The sequence below is a fragment of the Aptenodytes patagonicus genome, chromosome 4 (genome assembly GCF_965638725.1).
Source record: "Aptenodytes patagonicus chromosome 4, bAptPat1.pri.cur, whole genome shotgun sequence".
Taxonomy (NCBI): Eukaryota; Metazoa; Chordata; class Aves; order Sphenisciformes; family Spheniscidae; genus Aptenodytes; species Aptenodytes patagonicus.
The window spans coordinates 18,857,991-18,875,223 of NC_134952.1; the positions used below are offsets into that span (position 1 = coordinate 18,857,991).

The window sequence follows — 17,233 nt, forward strand, 5'->3', positions numbered from 1 at the left end:
AGAGTATGAGCTGTGAAGTCAAAGCTTCTATTTATTTCTGTGCGATTGAATGAAAACATCATAACTCCAAACTTGGCTGTAAGTGATATATAACTGAAGGACAACACTCAAATAAGTATTTGCAGAACAGAACATAACTAGCAGGACACCTTCAGTTTTTGTAGAAAAGTTCATTCATTTCTGTTGACATGCATTTTTAATACTACACAAAATTCTGAAAACTAAATAAATCAATAATTGTTTTTTAAAACCACAGAATAAATAAAATATACCTGAAAAATGGATCAGGCTTAGTCTTCTTTAACAAGATGATTTTGAATGCAAGTTGCTGAAGAAGTTGAAAGATGATGTAATGCTAGCACAGTAGTCGAGCATTTGTCTTTCATCTCTCAGTATTGTGTCAACATGTTGCTATTAATTGAGTATTTAAATTAATGCAATTCAAAAGTACTGATGGGCTACAATGTTTATTTTATAAGTTCTGCCTTATATTTTTCAAGGAAGTGTAAAATGTGATGTTTTACTGTTGAGGTAAACTGGACTACTGTTTGACAGTATTGTGCAATTTTATGAGAAACTCTTTTCCTTTGCAGGTCACCAATCCTTCATGGCTCCCTCCTGCAGTGTCTTGCATTGCCCTACTGCATGCACCTGTAGTAACAACATTGTGGACTGTCGTGGGAAAGGCCTTACTGAGATCCCAACGAACCTTCCAGAAACTATTACTGAAATGTGCGTAATATGATTTTTTTTTCTGTGAACTTGCAGAAAACAGTTCTTTCCTACGTATTCATTTTTGTTATTTGTATAAATTCATGCTTATACCGGGTAGGAAGGAGTTTTGAAATACACATTCAAATTCAGATATAAAAGGAATATGCAGGTATATGAAAATATGTAAGACCTTTATGTTCTATTATGAGTTACTTTTGTATGTACTGCTCACAATCCATAGTTAAAACGGCATTCTGAGTTGACTTTGAAAGAGTTTGGGAATACTTGCTTTTCTGCAAGTAAGTGGCTTTTCACTGCAGGCTATAAACCCCGTTGTCTTCACAGTTGCTCGCTGTGCTGGTTTTGGCTGGGATAGAGTTAATTTTCTTCACAGTAGCTGGTATGGGGCTGTGTTTTGGATTTGTGCTGGAAACAGTGTTGATAATACAGGGAGGTTTTCGTTACTGCTGAGCAGGGCTTACACAGAGTCAAGGCCTTTTCTGCTCCTCACACCACCCCACCAGCGAGTAGGCTGGGGGTGCACAAGGAGTTGGGAGGGGACACAGCTGGGACAGCTGACCCCAACTGACCAAAGGGATATTCCGTACCATATGACGTCATGCTCAGCATATAAAGCTGGGGGAAGAAGGAGGAAGGAGGGGATGTTCAGAGTTATGGTGTTTGTCTTCCCAAGTAACCGTTATGCGTGATGGAGCCCTGCTTTCCTGGAGATGGCTCTAAACACCTGCCTGCCGATGGGAAGGAGTGAATTAATTCCTTGTTTTGCTTTGCTTGTGTGCGCGGCTTTTGTTTGACCTATTAAACTGTCTTCATCTCAACCCACGAGTTTTCTCACTTTTACCCTTCCGATTCTATCCCGCATCCCACCGGGAGGGGAGGGAGCGAGCGGCTGTGTGGGGCTGAGCTGCCTACTGGGGTTAAACCATGACACTCACCTTCAGTCACTTTATTGATCAGACTCCCTATTAGAGAAACATATCTTTACATGAAAGATCAGCACCTTATACCACCCATAATAAGTATTCTGCTAAAGTGGTATCCTCAGAGGGTAGTCTGAGAAGGCAAAAGTAAGGTGATTGAATGGTATCTGTGGTACAGTCGTCATGTTAATACCAGGTACTTGTGGATAGAAGAGCATGCATGCTGATAAGGTTGTGTGACATGTCATATACAGCAGAAGCATTTACAAAAAGTACAACCATGTCCTGACCAAAGATCAGAGTCATAGCAAAGGTGCTGTGGGGCTTGTAGGCTTCAAGAGTGATGTGGCTGAGAGGTTGTATGGGCACAGGAGGAAAGTTGCTGCTGCGTTGTCTTCTGTGCAAGGAGGAACAAAAGCAAAAGGTGAGCTTGCTGACAAGACAGGCAGGGACTCAGCCACATTAGCATCTTTTTATGCTGGGGACAGCAGAGGCAGTGTTTTGGAAGGGAAACTGGGAATTCCTTTTAGGGAAATAATGGGAAAATAGCTGTGCCTTCAGCCTGGTAAGGAGGGTCTTGCTAGAAGTAAATGAGTGAGAGAGTGTTCAGAATAAAAACCTTGTGAGCACCTTGATGATAGAAGACAATGTTAAGGATTTCGGATAAGGGAGGTGAGGGAAACAGATGCCTGAAGTGGAAGGGAAGAGGTCTCCTGAACATACATCTTTCTATCTGTTGTACATAAGATCTTCTTGAAAGTTTAAAAACAGGCCTCCACAATGCGATTTTAAAAGATACAGTAGAATTTTACAATTTTACGGTAATCTCATGGCTTGTTGATATCTGACCTATGTTTTTGAACTTCACAGAATTGGAAGTACTGTGGTTTCTTCTTAGGATGTGAATAATAATCATGTCTGTCAGTTCATTACTGCTGCTGTTAAGACTGACCTGGGTGACCCTACCTGACCCAATTCAGTCATTCAGCTATATAATACAAACACTTCTTCTACCTTTCACCCCTCTCAGAAAAAAACACTCTGCTTGCAAATAAAGGAACTACTTCAGAAAATCCATACACAGTACCTGGGAAGGCTGCACAGTCTGTTTTCATTGTTTAACTAGTTGTATACTGGCTTTTTTACTTGCATATGTACATCTGTGTGCATAGAGAAGAGGGAAAAACATTAGAAGAAAGAGGTAAGGAGTATGTGTCAAACATTCCCCACTATATTTCTGCTGCTAACCAGTGCTAACCACTGGAGCTAACCACTGAATGGTGATTACACACTGGAAGACTGACTTTTGCATCACTATCTTCTAGACCTGCGTAGTTTAGTGGAGGTACATGCTGTTATCATCTGTACTCCCTTGAGAAATTCAGTACTAGAGATTGTAAGGGGGTTCCTGGATCTTAATTTTAAGGGTCATTACTCCCAAAGAAGGCTGTGGAAGTTAATAGTTGATTCTGAATTCACTGTTAAAAGAAATGAGTATAAGGTAAAAGCAAATGGGAATTTACCGAATGGAAAGGTGTTTTCCACGAATCTGTTCACTGTACTTTCTATGTAAGAAATGCTGTTGAGTTTTAAGCACGGACTGGTATGATCTTCAGCAGTTTATTGGCCTGGAGAGTGAAAGCAACCATATAACAATACCTCCAGCATTTAGCTAAGCATTAACTGATTGCAAACCGAGGCTGAATGTTTCCTGCTAGACTGGGCAGTGTTCAAATCCCAGAATAAGACCCTTGCACGTTCTGAGATCCATAATATATTAATATAAATAAATATGTGTGTGTGTTCTCATATAAATATGTATAGTATATATACTGTGCTACAGTGTATATTGTTTATAGTGATACAGTGTAAACTATCTGATATCTATCTGTATTGTATCTAGTTTGTAAGTGCTGGCTAAATAAAAAGCAGATCACAGTATTTTGCACAGTTAAATAACATCATTCATGCCATAAGACATATGAACATACATCTATTCAAAATCTGGTACAGGAAGAGATAGATCATTAGAAAGCCAAACTTCAGTAATTATTTTATGTTAAACGGATACATACCAGTGAATGCCAGTGTGATGAGAAAACTGGACTTTAATGATTGACTTAGCTTTGAGTAAAGTAGACAGAAGGATTGAGATATGATTTAAGCCAGTGGTAGGCTGCATTTAACATAGAGTGAGAACAAAATTTTCCAGCTGGGTGGAAGATAAGGAGAGAAATGTACAGGAAAAGAAAGAAATAAAATAGGGCACATGAAAGGCTCTGAAACTGAGGAATAAACTGAGTGGAAGAATTAGGGTAGAGGATCTTGTGAGTATTTGATGAGAATCACATGATCTTTGCTGTTTCCTTGTCAATAGGTTGAAGATGAGTTGAAATTTTGACAAATAAGTATATTTTAATGGTTGTATGGGGAAAGCTTTACACTATACTGGTTGCTTTAATGTGAGGAAAATAATTAGTGATAGTTCTTTTATGATTGTCATGGGTGGCAGGTATATTTACCATCTTAGCATCGAAGAGAAAGAGAGAGAGAGAAGAGGTTGGAGAATGAGTGGTTTACGGAGTAAAAAAGGTTTTACCGATAATGAAGTGAGGGAAGTCAACGAGACTGGATCAAACTAGCACTCCACCCTGGCCAGTGGACCACATCAGTTATCCCTCAAGATTGTTTTGGAAACAGCAATGTACAACTTCAGAAGTAAAACACCAATAGGGCAAATATTTTCCCTGCTCCCAATGTGTGTTGGGGTTCTTTTTCTGAAACTTGAAAATGAGCATAGCTTGCAGGAAAAAAAGGTTTTCTTTGAAACATCCAATCTGCTTTAAACACTACTATGTTCTTAATCTTCATGTTATTTTAAGCTAATAAATTTTGGAGCAGGGGGTTGCACTCAAAATCTTCCAGTTTAAAATACAGTCTTTTAAAATTTCATCAATTTTCCTTTGTCTTTGTAAAGGGAGGGAAAATGCATTCAGGTTCATAATTTGTCCTGCCACCTTCTATTTTGCATGCCACCCTCATTCATCTCTTCTCTAAACTGACTGTTCCAAATCCATTCAATCTTTTGGATGCCAAAACCTTCCATGTCGTAATTAATCTCCTCCTTTTTCTCTGAAGTCTTTGTTTTCTAAATTTTTTTGACCTGCAATGACCAGAGTTTAATACAATGTTCCAGATGATAGTGAACCATCACTTTATATTAATGGAATTTTAGTTTTCTTTCACTTGCCTTTTGCAACCTAATACTCTCTTGCTTTCTTTAACTGCCTGTACACTTTGCACTATGTTTTCCATTGAACTATACATGAAGAGTCCTAGGCCTTTTTTCTTAACTCTTACAGTTTTGTCAGGAACCAGGAGTTCATAGATGTAATCCTATTACTCCATCCACAGACATTTCTGAATATTGAATCCGGTTGTATGTTACTTTTTAAAGCTGCTCTATGAAAGACTTCAGTCCTCTCTGCTTTTAACTAACTTCAACATGCAGAAAGATTGTGACATTCTTATATTGTTATCATACAATAAAAAGTGTTTTAAAGCTTCATTTTTAAAGAAGTACTTTGCAACTGTTGCTTATAGCAACCCCTTGAGATTAGATTAGAAAGGATGATTGTATCCCATAAAATAATCTGGGTTTTCACTTATTCCTTATGAGATCATGTTGTCAGTATGCCAAAATGGTAGCTGACAGTAAACACTTGAAGAGGTGAGACTGTGCTGTAATGGTAGCGTTGAGAATGCTGAGGAGCTGCTGAACGCAAGATAGGAGGGTATAGGGAGCACTGTATTTCCACCACCGTTACACAGTTCCCACACACATGGCTTTATTATCTTAATCACCATTTTAAGCACATGCTTTGGCAGGAGCTCCCCAGTTCTCAGGGAGAAAGGGAAAGAGAAATGTGCTGGTACCCTGTTGTTTTCTGAAGGATGTACAGGCTTTAACAGCCAAATTATTATTTATTCACTCATCTTTATAATACTACCATCACCAGATTCTTGTGCACACCACAAGAAAATTGGCATTATACTTCTATTTTACATGTGCCAGATGTCCAGTCTTTTCAGTACTTCTCCATATTTGTCAATCTTTTTCTGCATTTTCAACTGAACAGTCATCTGATTTTCTAAACATACTTCATTGACAGGAACGTTTGAAAAATCCATAATACTTTCAAATTCCCTTACTCTGGACAAGTTTCTCTGCCCTACAATGTTGTCACCTGTTTATAGGCTGTATTTGCAGAATCCAGTGCTGAGTACTACCAGCCTGTCATGTTATGCTTCAGCCAACTTCACGGTCCACAAACACCTCTGGTGCTTACATCTTTCCTGCCTTTTGTCTTTGCTTTATTGTATCTCATGTGAATAACCTTTTCCCGTGAGACTGACATTAAACTTTATTGTCAGCCCTCCTTTATAGAGTTGCTTAAAATTTGACAACTTATTTTTATGAGATTTCATTTTTCCATCCATTTCTGCCTCTTATTATTTTGTTCTTACATGGATAGCAGGTTACTCTTAATAAGAATATAATCCATATTTAGTTTTTGAAGGTCCATAATCCCATTATTTTTTTCTTGACGTTCTTGTGAAGTTTGCCTTCAACACATGCTCATGGTTTTATGATGTTTTACCATGTTCTCCATCCATTTCTTCCATCCTTTCTCTCAATGGAAAGCCTGACCTCATTCAGCTACTCAGTACCCTGTGAAGCACTGATTTCTTTTTCTTTGCCCAACACAAACTTCCTTTAAATAAAATGTCTGATCTGTTTCTGCACGAAAATACTTTGTATTTGTTACATTATCAGGCCATCTGGGACAATGCTGCATAAACTCTAAGTGGTATTAATAATGTTGTTATTCTCTGTCCTTCTGGTCCTATATAATTAAAGCGCAGGTTTAAAGTGTACATTCCATGTTGACAATTTTATGCCTTTTTTTTTTTCCCCCAGGGGGTTGATAAATTAATCTGTATCTAAACAATGTGCTAAAACCCCTCTAAATGGAATGTTGACTCTCTTAAGTATTAAACATTGCCAGTTTCAGCTGAGTAAAATTTTGCATGTTGAAGCTCTGAGTTAGCTCTTTGGGGAAAAGTAAAAGAAAAGGCTTTCTGCTAGATTCTAATACTGATGTCGTGACTTTGCATTGCCTTGATAGTTCTGCTGGACAACTGTTTTGGAATGACATTTTAAGGCAGTAGGAGCTGTCTTCTCTGCTGATGGCTACTGCTTCTGCAGCAGAGCTGGCAAGGAGACTATGTGCTTGCACTGCACTGCAGCCTTCCTGTCTCTGAGTTTAGTGTGATAGCCTAAACCACTGAGAAAAATGAGTTTGCACTGGAAGCTGAAGTGGTTGAGGAATGAGCAGGTGTTCTGTGATTGTGGGAGCAGGAGGAGGTAGAGCCAGTTGCCGAAATGCTGTTTCATTCCAGTGCAGTTGGATTTACCGGTGACCGTCAGGGTGTTGCTGAGAGGGTTTTGTCGTACTGCTCTGTCTGACTTCTCAATTGGTACAGAAGTCAGTTGGCTAAAACTAGCAATTCCCATTGCATGAAGTCAATTAGCAGGCAATGCATTGTCTGCCAAGTGCCTCTTGGGAAGATGCCTTCAGTAACAGGACTGCTTATCTCCAAGTAGCTGCCAGTGAAAATGGAAAGAGAATAAAGCCTGTGGTATCCTCTCTTTTTCCCTTCTGGTGTGATAAAGCTCAGAGCAAAATTAAGTATTCAGCATCTCAGTAAATGTAATTCTTAATCTTAATTGACTTTGTACAATTGTATCTGTACCAGTTACACCCTTTCTGCAAAATGAATTCTCCTCTTTATTATCTAAATAAACTCACACACAGCTAAATAAGAATACCTAAGCTTTTCTTTTCAGGGTCTGTCCGATCAATGTGATATTATTTGAGAAAGAAATACTTCATATTCCATATATATTTTAAAAAACAAAATAATTGGTTGAGCACCAAGACTCCCCTGGTTTCAGCGCATCTACTAATTCTGCAGGAAGCACAGAATTAAAAAGGTGCAAAGATGCACCTTTGCCTCTAGGCCAAAGGCAAAGGTTTCAAACCATGAAACCTGCAGGAAACCTTTTGGGAACTTTAAAAAATTTCCAGTAGCCCTATTATTTTAATGTCTGTATTGTAAACGTTGTGAGGCAAAATACATTGCCCATGTATGTTACATATTAATAGTCTTCAAACTTCTGTTACTTAGTGTGCCTTACTTTAGCCTTTTTCCATTGACTTAGGCAAAGCATGATACATTATTCATTCATTAGAAACATCATAATTTGAGTTGATTTAGGTTTGTTGTTTAAACCTCTCCCCTTTTCCAGAAATTTTTATGGGATGCTCTTTCATTGGCATGTTCGGTCTATTGAGTGTAACCAACTCCAGTGGTATAATGCACCTAGCACTTTCCTCCTTTGTCATAGAGCCAATATATTAAAGGCAGTAAAGGTCATTCTTAAGGTTCAAAACTATTGCTTTAATTGGTTTTAGAAAGTATAGCTTTTCTAATGGCGATAGCATTTCTCAGCCTTTTTGCAGGCATTCCTTCCACATTTTAGTTTTTCAGCACCGCTAATCTCTTTTCACTTGGTTGCATTTTAGAATTCACCTTCTGCGTGAAAATTCTTTGAATGATCGTCAGAAATAACTCTGGTTCCCTTCAAATAGAGACTTTTTGGCACGTGTTCAAACAGACTACCAGAAACCTTACAAATAGCAACCCAGCAACAATTCTATTAATTGTACTGGTACCTTCTCTCAGAATGGTGTGAGTAAGTGACAGGCTTTTATTTCAAAAGAGGCCAAAAAGCCATTAATGAGCTAGACTACCTCGTGAAAATGCTGCTCTTACATTCTTCTGATTTTCTCTTCTCTTCTGTGACTTGAACTACCAGTCAAAAGTGGTTCTAAATCCTCTTTCCTTACTGTAGTACTATGAATAAAAGAAAATAAATACAATTGCAATGAGTGTTTCTAAGGATCGTGGGAGGGGGAATTACCTGCTCTGATGACCACAGCTTTGTAGAAATGATTATTTAAGCAAACAAGCATGGAATTAAATTCATTTTTTTCTTCATTTTTGTTTATATTAAAAACATTTAAGTAATCAAAGGAAGGGCTTAATTAAATTTGCTTCTTTTTTAGAAGGATACCAGTCACTACATTGGTGTTTTGGGGAGGAGGAAGGTTTGCTGGAGGGGAGGGTGACTGGAGGATTGCCACTGTCAACTAAGCAACAGTTTTATAAATAATTTTAGTCTTTGTAAGAGGCAGAAAAGACCCTAAACCACATAATACATGAAATGAAAAAACCATATAGGAGTCAGGAATTTTAACAGTTTATCTTCATAATCTAGTGTAGTGAAAAGTCACTGATTTCTTAATTACTATGGCCTTCAAGATAAAGTTGTTCTTTCTTGTGAATGGAGCTTTCTAATGTTTGAATGCCAAAACTAGAAGCTGTACGGTTGTTTCATGATAACTTTATTTACACTTCCCATGATAGTTTCCTAATTTGTCCCCTCAGTCTTGTCTCATCTTACCTTCCTGATTTCTACTATTTTTCTTCATGTTTTCATCTTTCTCCCTCTCATTCTCCCTTATACTTTGTTTTTATAAGTCTGTTGATTAATGATTGTGTATTACGCCAAGCACTCAACTACATCTTTATGAGCTGTGTGATATTAAGCAGGATTAAAAGCTCCTGAGATTGGTTCTTACAGTACCACTCAAATTATATTAAAGGAGAAGGGGGAAAAAAAAGGGAAAGGAGAGAAAGGGGAAAAAGAAGGAAAAGAAGGGAAAGGAAATGAGATCTGACAGAATGGAACTTGACAGATAGAGTTTAACCAAGATAGAGTGACGAGTGACCTGATCACACTGCAGACACTGGGGAAGTGCTTTGCGTAAATGTGGAATTTTATTTGAGAACTGGGAGTTCTATGTATGTATGTCTTACAAGCTAAGCTTGGCATGTGTACAGTTTCACTATTTCTGTTGTCTTTTAAAATTCGTCCTTAGCTAAAAGTCCGAAGTACAGCCTTAAATAAATAGCTATTGAACAGACTCTCTTACACTGAGATGCAAAGATGCTTCTAAGGATGACCTTTTACAGAGAAAAGTCACTTGGAAAGGGTTTAGGCACATTTATTGAAGGCAGTTCAAAGACTCACATGGCAGGAAAACTTAAACGTCACAGATAAGGCAGCTTTCTCTATTTTTAGCAGCTCAAAGTGTGATTCGGCTGTCTACAGTAGCCTGGCAGGAATGAGAGCAAACCCTGCTTCTTCGCAGCTTGAAAGGAATGGGTCTGAACACTGGGGGAGGATGCAATAAGTTACGAGACATTAAATTGATGATTGTTTTCCAGTGTCTGCATTTCATAGAATCATTGAGGTTGGAAAAGACCTCTTAGATCATCGAGTCCTTTTGTTTCTGCTTTCTAGTTTAAATCAAAACATTGGTCTTTTTAGGACTTATACAGAATGTTAGCTCATAAATATTATTTACCTCTTAAACAGGTAAGCTGTCAGCCAGAAGTCTTGCACATCCAGTGAAGTTCTGGAAAGGTTTTGCCAAGTTGGTTTCTATATATACATATGTATACAGAGTCATTGGTCTTGTTTCACTGTGTATTGTTAAGATTTTTAGTTGGTTGCAAGAATCCGCTATAACTGTATCTATCTTTTTCCAGAAAATATGTTAACCTTCCGATGCTAGCATAAATAGATCTCTTTGGTCTCACTATAAAATGTTTCACAGCCATCTAATTAGTCTTACGGCTTTTTTTGAAACTTTTCTGATTTATCAAAATCTTTTCTTAATTCCTGACATAACAAATGCATACAATACAGGCAGTGTATGCAGGTGTCAAGTGAAAAGATTATGTCTACTTATGGATAAAAAAATTAAAATAATTATTATAGCATTCAGTTGCTTATGAATATTGATACATACTTTGGTCAGTACCTTCCAAACTTTTGAGCAACTTCATATAGCTGCCATGTTTTTAAAATTAACTTTTCTCATATATGCTTCTCTTCAATTGTACTTCATGTGTACTTTTCTTCAAATTTCTTATCTTCTTCCCTTCCCAAAGGATTTTAAGACAAATGTTTTTAAGACCAATCCTGACTAATGCATTGGACTTGACATTCAAATTTTTTACTAGTCGACTGGGGAGGCATTCTGACTTTTCAGTGAAATATAGAGCTTTTGCTTCTGTTTTGCTTAAAATTTACTGCATTTTTATGTCCAGAAGCTTATATTAAAGTACATGATTTTTAGATGCATTATTATTAGTTATAATGTATTAGTTACATGCTTATCTTTTCCCTAGAATTTTGTTCAGAAGAATTCCCAGGAGTATGGCTTTACATATGGAGGAGGACCAAAAAAGGATCCAAATGAAATGGAAATATCTGGTGCAAAATAGCTGACATGAAACTAAAATTTTAGCATCAATATACACTGTGACTGAACTTTTCCACATTCTGCAGCACCTAATTTTAAAGGCCGTCCCTGGCCCTGTTTAGTCTGTTGATGCAAATAGGGCCATTAACTCTGAAAATCTTTGCATGAAAATAAACCTAATACTACTTCATAATTCTAGTAGAAAGGTTTTATGACTTGCCACTCCCTGTCATAAGTGACACTTGGTTTAGACTGTTCATCTGTGGCATCAATGATGTGAATACAGTTCTCTCTATATACTTTTCTTTGATCGTGGGAAGGTCATTATTTCTTAGCAAAACCCGTATTTATGCCCATTGCAATATAAAACAAAATGGTGTGTTTGCTTTATCAAAAACGTAGAAATTTGCTAAAATCTTAACATCTTTCATATGATACATGCATATAAACACACAATAATTACATGTGAATAACAAAAAGTACATTTTCTGTGAGGCAATGTATTGAATAAATGTTAAACAAATTAAAATTGGGCAGAGGATTCTACTGAGGTATTAACTTCTTTACCTTAGTATATTTAATTTGCCAATACAGATTTCACTGAATTACATTTAACTTATCTTTGGGATTCCTACCTTAAAATTTCTCAGGCAAAACTTAAAATATATTCCATTTGACTGCCTCAAAAATAGATGGTTTTGCTGATTTGATAGCTAATGCTGTCTGCTTAACACACACGAGAGAAATGATTTGTCATGCTCTTACTCAAATATCTTCCTAATCTGAAAATTACTGGTAAATCACGTGGCTTTATGCTTTTTTTCCTTTTTTTTAAAACTTTCTTATTTTAATTGTCAGAAATTCTTGTAGGTAGAATATTTAATCTGTTCTTTGTTAGCGTGTGTTCTATGCTGCCATTGTTCACATCTTTGGCTTTCTTCATACCCTTGTGTCCTATCTTAAAAACTAATTAAATTCAGAGCACAGAGAATCATTTCAATAGTCAAGAGTCAAGAGGACGTAGAGACACAGAACACAACAACTGGACAAGAAACATGTGAAACCAGTGCTGGTTTCCAGAGACACTGGAAGTAGGTACTGGCCAGAATGAACACCGTTCCACCTCTGGGGGCTTTGTGCAAGTTCCTGGTGGGTATTGAAGTAGAAGAGGCACCTTGTACGACCTCTCTGTATGCTTCCAAGGGAAAGAAAATAACTCCAGCATGGAATAAATGAGTATTTTATACAGCGTGAAGGGAAGCTAGTGAAGGCCCACCTAGCTCTTCCAGAAAAACCCCTCATAGATTTCTGACAGCTGTGCCACACTCCAAAGGTGGTGTTACTCTTAGATTTTATTTTCACATATGGCTCTACACTACTGCTAACTTTTCCTCAGCGATAATGTGAATGAAGTTACTCTAAAAGAAACTATGGATACTGACTTTTCGCTATTTTGTGTTTCATCATCAATGAAATGCTTTCTTTGTTATTTACATGTTGCTAAATACACGGTCCGGTAAGCAGCAACCACTTGTGAAAAGTGTTCTCAGTTAAAAAACTTCATTTAGATTTTTGTGGCAAATTTATGGTGTAAGTCCGTGTATTGTTTAACAGGTAGTAAGGACTCCTGCCACACTGTCGGTCTCGCACAACAGCAGGATTCTCAAGCTAGTGGTGTTTCTGCTCAATGAGAACAGGTTGACAAGTCACTGCTTGTGATGAGCCAAGAGTATAGCAGGTTTACATCTATTTCTTGTGAACTTAATACGGTTACTCTGAACAGCTCAAGTAGTTTTTGTAGTATGACAACTCTCATCAAAAATAGGCTAATTAGAGAGGCTTTAACTTGACTCTAGGTGACTTGGGCTAATTGCACTGGAGCCACGCTCTGACAGATGCCAAAGTACTGAGCAAATAATTCTTTAAGAAGTGGTGCATTTTGCCTACAACCTGAATCTGTAACAATTAAGGAATGTAAAGCCTATCATCATTAATGGTGCTGTAGGGTTCAGAGCATGAGATGGCCCTTTCTGTGATGAAAAATTAAACAAATACAGGTTTGGGACTTGCTTTTGAGTAAATGCAATGAATTGTTTAATAGCTTTAGAATGACAATTCTTGTTACTTTTTTGATGTAATGCAGACTAAGGAGTAGTCTGTCATTTACAATCAATCCCCTGAGGAAATATTTGATAGAACAATTAGACTGGATGTTAAGAGTTTGGCAAGCTTTAGGGCAACATTGACAGTGATTCTTTATATGCAAATATTTAGGAAACTGTCAACCAGATTTATTAATACACAGAATTAGAGCCTGAAATTCTAAAGTGCAAGTAATATAACCGTTCAAAATACATCTTTTGTTTTGTTAGACATGGATGATATCACAGATTTCAACAGAATTCTTTTGCTGCTAAAGTTAGAAGCGACATTTAATGGATATAAGCAGTCTGGAGGTGCAGTTGTTGAGAAAGAAAAAAGGTACTTTGTTTAATAGCCTCAAGGATTCCTGTAGCAAAGGGAGACCATTACTGTTCCCTTATTTTAAAAACAAACAAAAAACCCCAAAAACCTGGCAGATGTTGCATATGATGAGAGACGTGTTGGCTGTGTATTGCAGTTCTTCAGATGCAGGAGCTGCACTGAATCCCATCACTGAAATCTATTTTCTGTTTTCTGACAGCTGTTTTTGCCATTTACTTTAAAAGCAGATGGGGAAAATGCAAAGAAGAGCCGTCAATTTTATTACCATGTATAATCAGCATCTGTGCAATACATCAGACTCATTGCACAGCTTACACTTTCTTCTCTATAGTAAAAATTCTTTTGGGATTTCTTGACAAGCTTCTTGCAGACTTTTTGTAAATGAGTAGATGCTGGAATTAAAAGTATAGATTAATTAACTGCTAAAGCCACTATTGTATTGACCAGATTTAATTAATCGAGATGTTATGTTCTGATTGTTTAATTATAAAATATATGGCTAATTTGCTGCTCCATATTCGAATTCGTGTTTTCTTAAGGAAGATGTTTTTTTTTATTTTATTGTTAAGAAATACTTTTTTTAGATATATCTCTGACCCCTTAACATGCATTTAGGTGCAGCACATCTCTGTGCGGTATTTTTTACCTTTCTCTACTGAGCAGGTTTAGTATATTGTACCCCATCTGCATGATTTAAAATAAAAATGATTCTGTAGAGAACAGGGTGTTCTTCATTCCCAGTCTGCCCTCTTTCCTGGTGCAGAAGTCTTTCATAGAAATTACTTTTTATAGTGGGAAAATAAGCTAGTTTAAAAGTGTCAGTATAAATAAGCATGTTGTCTTTCTCTGTAAGTGCGGAAGTAGTAATCAGTAATGGTGTGCTGCAGGCTTGTAGTAGAGAACAGCATCCTCCTGGAAAGTGTCACAGGGCTCTCTGGGGACTGGGTGGGAAGAATCCATCTACTGGCTGGGGACCTACTTTGATTTGATTTGATTTGATTAGGTTGGAAGTCACAACTGCAGAAGCACCTTTGTTTCTTAGAATAGTAGGTGGTTGTACATTACGGTGTCTGCAGTGATAAGCAGGGGGGAAAGATTTAGAAAAAGAAATGTTCACAGTACATTTCCTAGATAGGAAAGATTAGGGAATAGTCTTCAAAAAAGGTTTCAACCAGTTTGGCAGTGTTAAAAGACAGTAAAACACTTATGTGTTGATGCAGGACTTCTTTGAAGTGAAACACTAAAAGGAGCAGGAGACTTAATACTAAGAGCATTAATTAGCGTTTGTGTGGTGATGGGCAGAGTACTTCTTATACATGAGGCAGTGCAAGCTTTGATGAAGCATGTACTTAACTGTCTTCCTCCATTATCTTATCTTATTAAATATGCTACTAAAATTGACTGTGGCTTTTGAAAAAGAAACCACCGAGGCATGTTTATGATACATAGATGATCATTTATAAAAAAGAATGACTTCTGGGATGACTTTGAAAGGAGATGTTGTGCACAAAATTTAATACAAGTTCCATGGAAAAATACTGATATTAGCTTTTTGTTCTTCTGTAATATAATGGTACTTCTGGCCATGTCATTTGCAAGCACTTAATAGCTGATTTTTTCAGTAATAGAGAACTACAATCCATCCTATTCCAGAATTAAAAATGTTTTATTTAATATGAGGAATTTATATAAAGGAGTTTTTAATTACTATGGGTTTTATCAGTAGAATGCAAATTTTCTTTAGAAATTAGTCTATCTGTGCTTTGTGACCCTGGAATAGATCTAATTAGATTTTCTCTGGAATAGTGGATGCAAATTTGCACTCTGTGAAATTCAGCTGATTCTAGGAAGATAAAGCAGAAGATTAGAGGATAACAAAGCTTAAAAATGTGAATTTGATTTACTTTCTTTACAAAGTGGGGTATAAAAGATTTTCCTTCTATATTTATATAATCGTATTTTTCCTTTCTTATACTAATCTCATTTTCTAAAATGTGATGTGTTTTAGTGCGTACACTTTGGCGTGAGTTAAGAAAAGACATACTTAGATGATCCTACTATAACAAATCCTTTATCCAGAAGAGCTTGTAAATTTATCCCAGTACTGCACAGTCTGTCTATTAGACCATAAATTTCTCACTAAAAGGAAATGTTAGGTGAAGTTGATACAGAGTTCATTTTACATATCCACCAGAGAATTGGTAGTTCATTCTATTAGAACTGCTAGAAAATTAGCTTTCAGAAATATACTGTAGTAGGACTTCTTCAGGTTTTGGACCCATATAATTTGTAGGCAAATTGGACAGCAGTAAATTAAATCTGCTATTCCATCTTCTCATAAAAAATGGCATACATGTATCCTGTAAGGTACTTCAGTTTATAGAACTAATATATTTTTAAATTAAAAGGTAAACTAGAAAATGCTTTGAATCTTAGTTTAACACTAGACCTTGTCTTTCTCAAGTTGCATGCCATATTGTGTCTAGTTAAGAGCATTATATGTTTAAAGATAGGTGGACGTAGAATGGAGCCCCTCTAGCACTAGGTTACAAATCTCTACATCATGGGCTAATAAGCAGCATTTATAAATGAGGCTTGTGACAGCCTCATGTGGGAGCATTGCCACTGCAAAACCTGTCTTTCCCATATACACAGAGGCATTTTTCCCCAGTGTCTCCCTCTCCAGCAATTCAAGTCCTCCTCTGTAATATGGCCTAATCCTTTCCTGTCCTTTTCAGCCCCCCTTTCCTTTTCCAGTCCTCTGCGTATGCCTTACATGTTTCCATGTGCAAGATATTCTTTGACTGGTTTCCAGAGCTACATATCTGATAAATATCTGGTCAGGCTATCCCTGGTAGTTAGGCAGTTGGTTGCTGCCAAATAGAGTGTGTAACAGGAATGGATGGATGGCTGCCATTCCCTTCATGGCTGGGTTAATTTGGTTTCTCAACTCCTTCCCATTGTTAAAATAAGGAAATGTTTAGAAATTTATTATCTGAAGATTTTACCTCTCTTTGACCTAGCCAGCTGAATAGAAAACTATCTAGATGATAAGCATGCATACTCTTTATTTTCTGGGGAAACTAGGCTAAAAATGTAGTATAAGAACAGAAAATACTTGGGTTTGGTCTAATTTGGTGTTGACCTTTAACTTAAGCAAGTTTTTACTTATTCAGATGTTTGCCTTCTGCATCTACTCAAGTGTGCTGGAGAAGAGTGACTTTGTTTCTTTATAGCCTAGTCGGTACTCTTGGTCTGATGCAAAACGTGTTTCATGGGTCCGAAAGGCTCGGCCAAGGCGAAGAAAGTATATGAAAGAATATCATGTTTATGGAAAAAGTTAACAGTCTTGTGCCATGGGATTCCTTGCAGTGTTTAAAACATACCTGAAAACTGTAGCAAGGTGGCAACATTTTCCTAGTTAAGGACTTTTTAAAAACATGAACTCTGTCTAAAACAGCTCTGATGAAATGAGATTTTCTGTGTGTTCGGAAGATTTTTGAGGCTTTTTTTTCTTGGCTTCTTTATAAGCCATTCAACAACAAATTCTGCTAAGGTAAAGCATGGTCAGACTTAAGAGATTTTGAGTATTAAATGTATGGATATCTCCATCTGAACAAAAATTCACAAAGG

The 17,233-nt window shown here is 37.0% G+C and overlaps 1 protein-coding gene across 5 annotated transcripts in view; it reads left to right on the forward strand.

The window, feature by feature from the left end:
- Window positions 1–17,233, forward strand: part of SLIT2 (slit guidance ligand 2) — a 275,349-nt gene that overhangs the window by 182,479 nt on the left and 75,637 nt on the right. For all 5 annotated transcript variants that reach the window (XM_076336013.1, XM_076336014.1, XM_076336015.1 and 2 more), the window contains exon 9: window positions 594–732. In XM_076336013.1, the coding sequence (XP_076192128.1) occupies window positions 594–732 (139 nt within the window). The remainder of the gene's footprint in view (window positions 1–593; window positions 733–17,233) is intronic.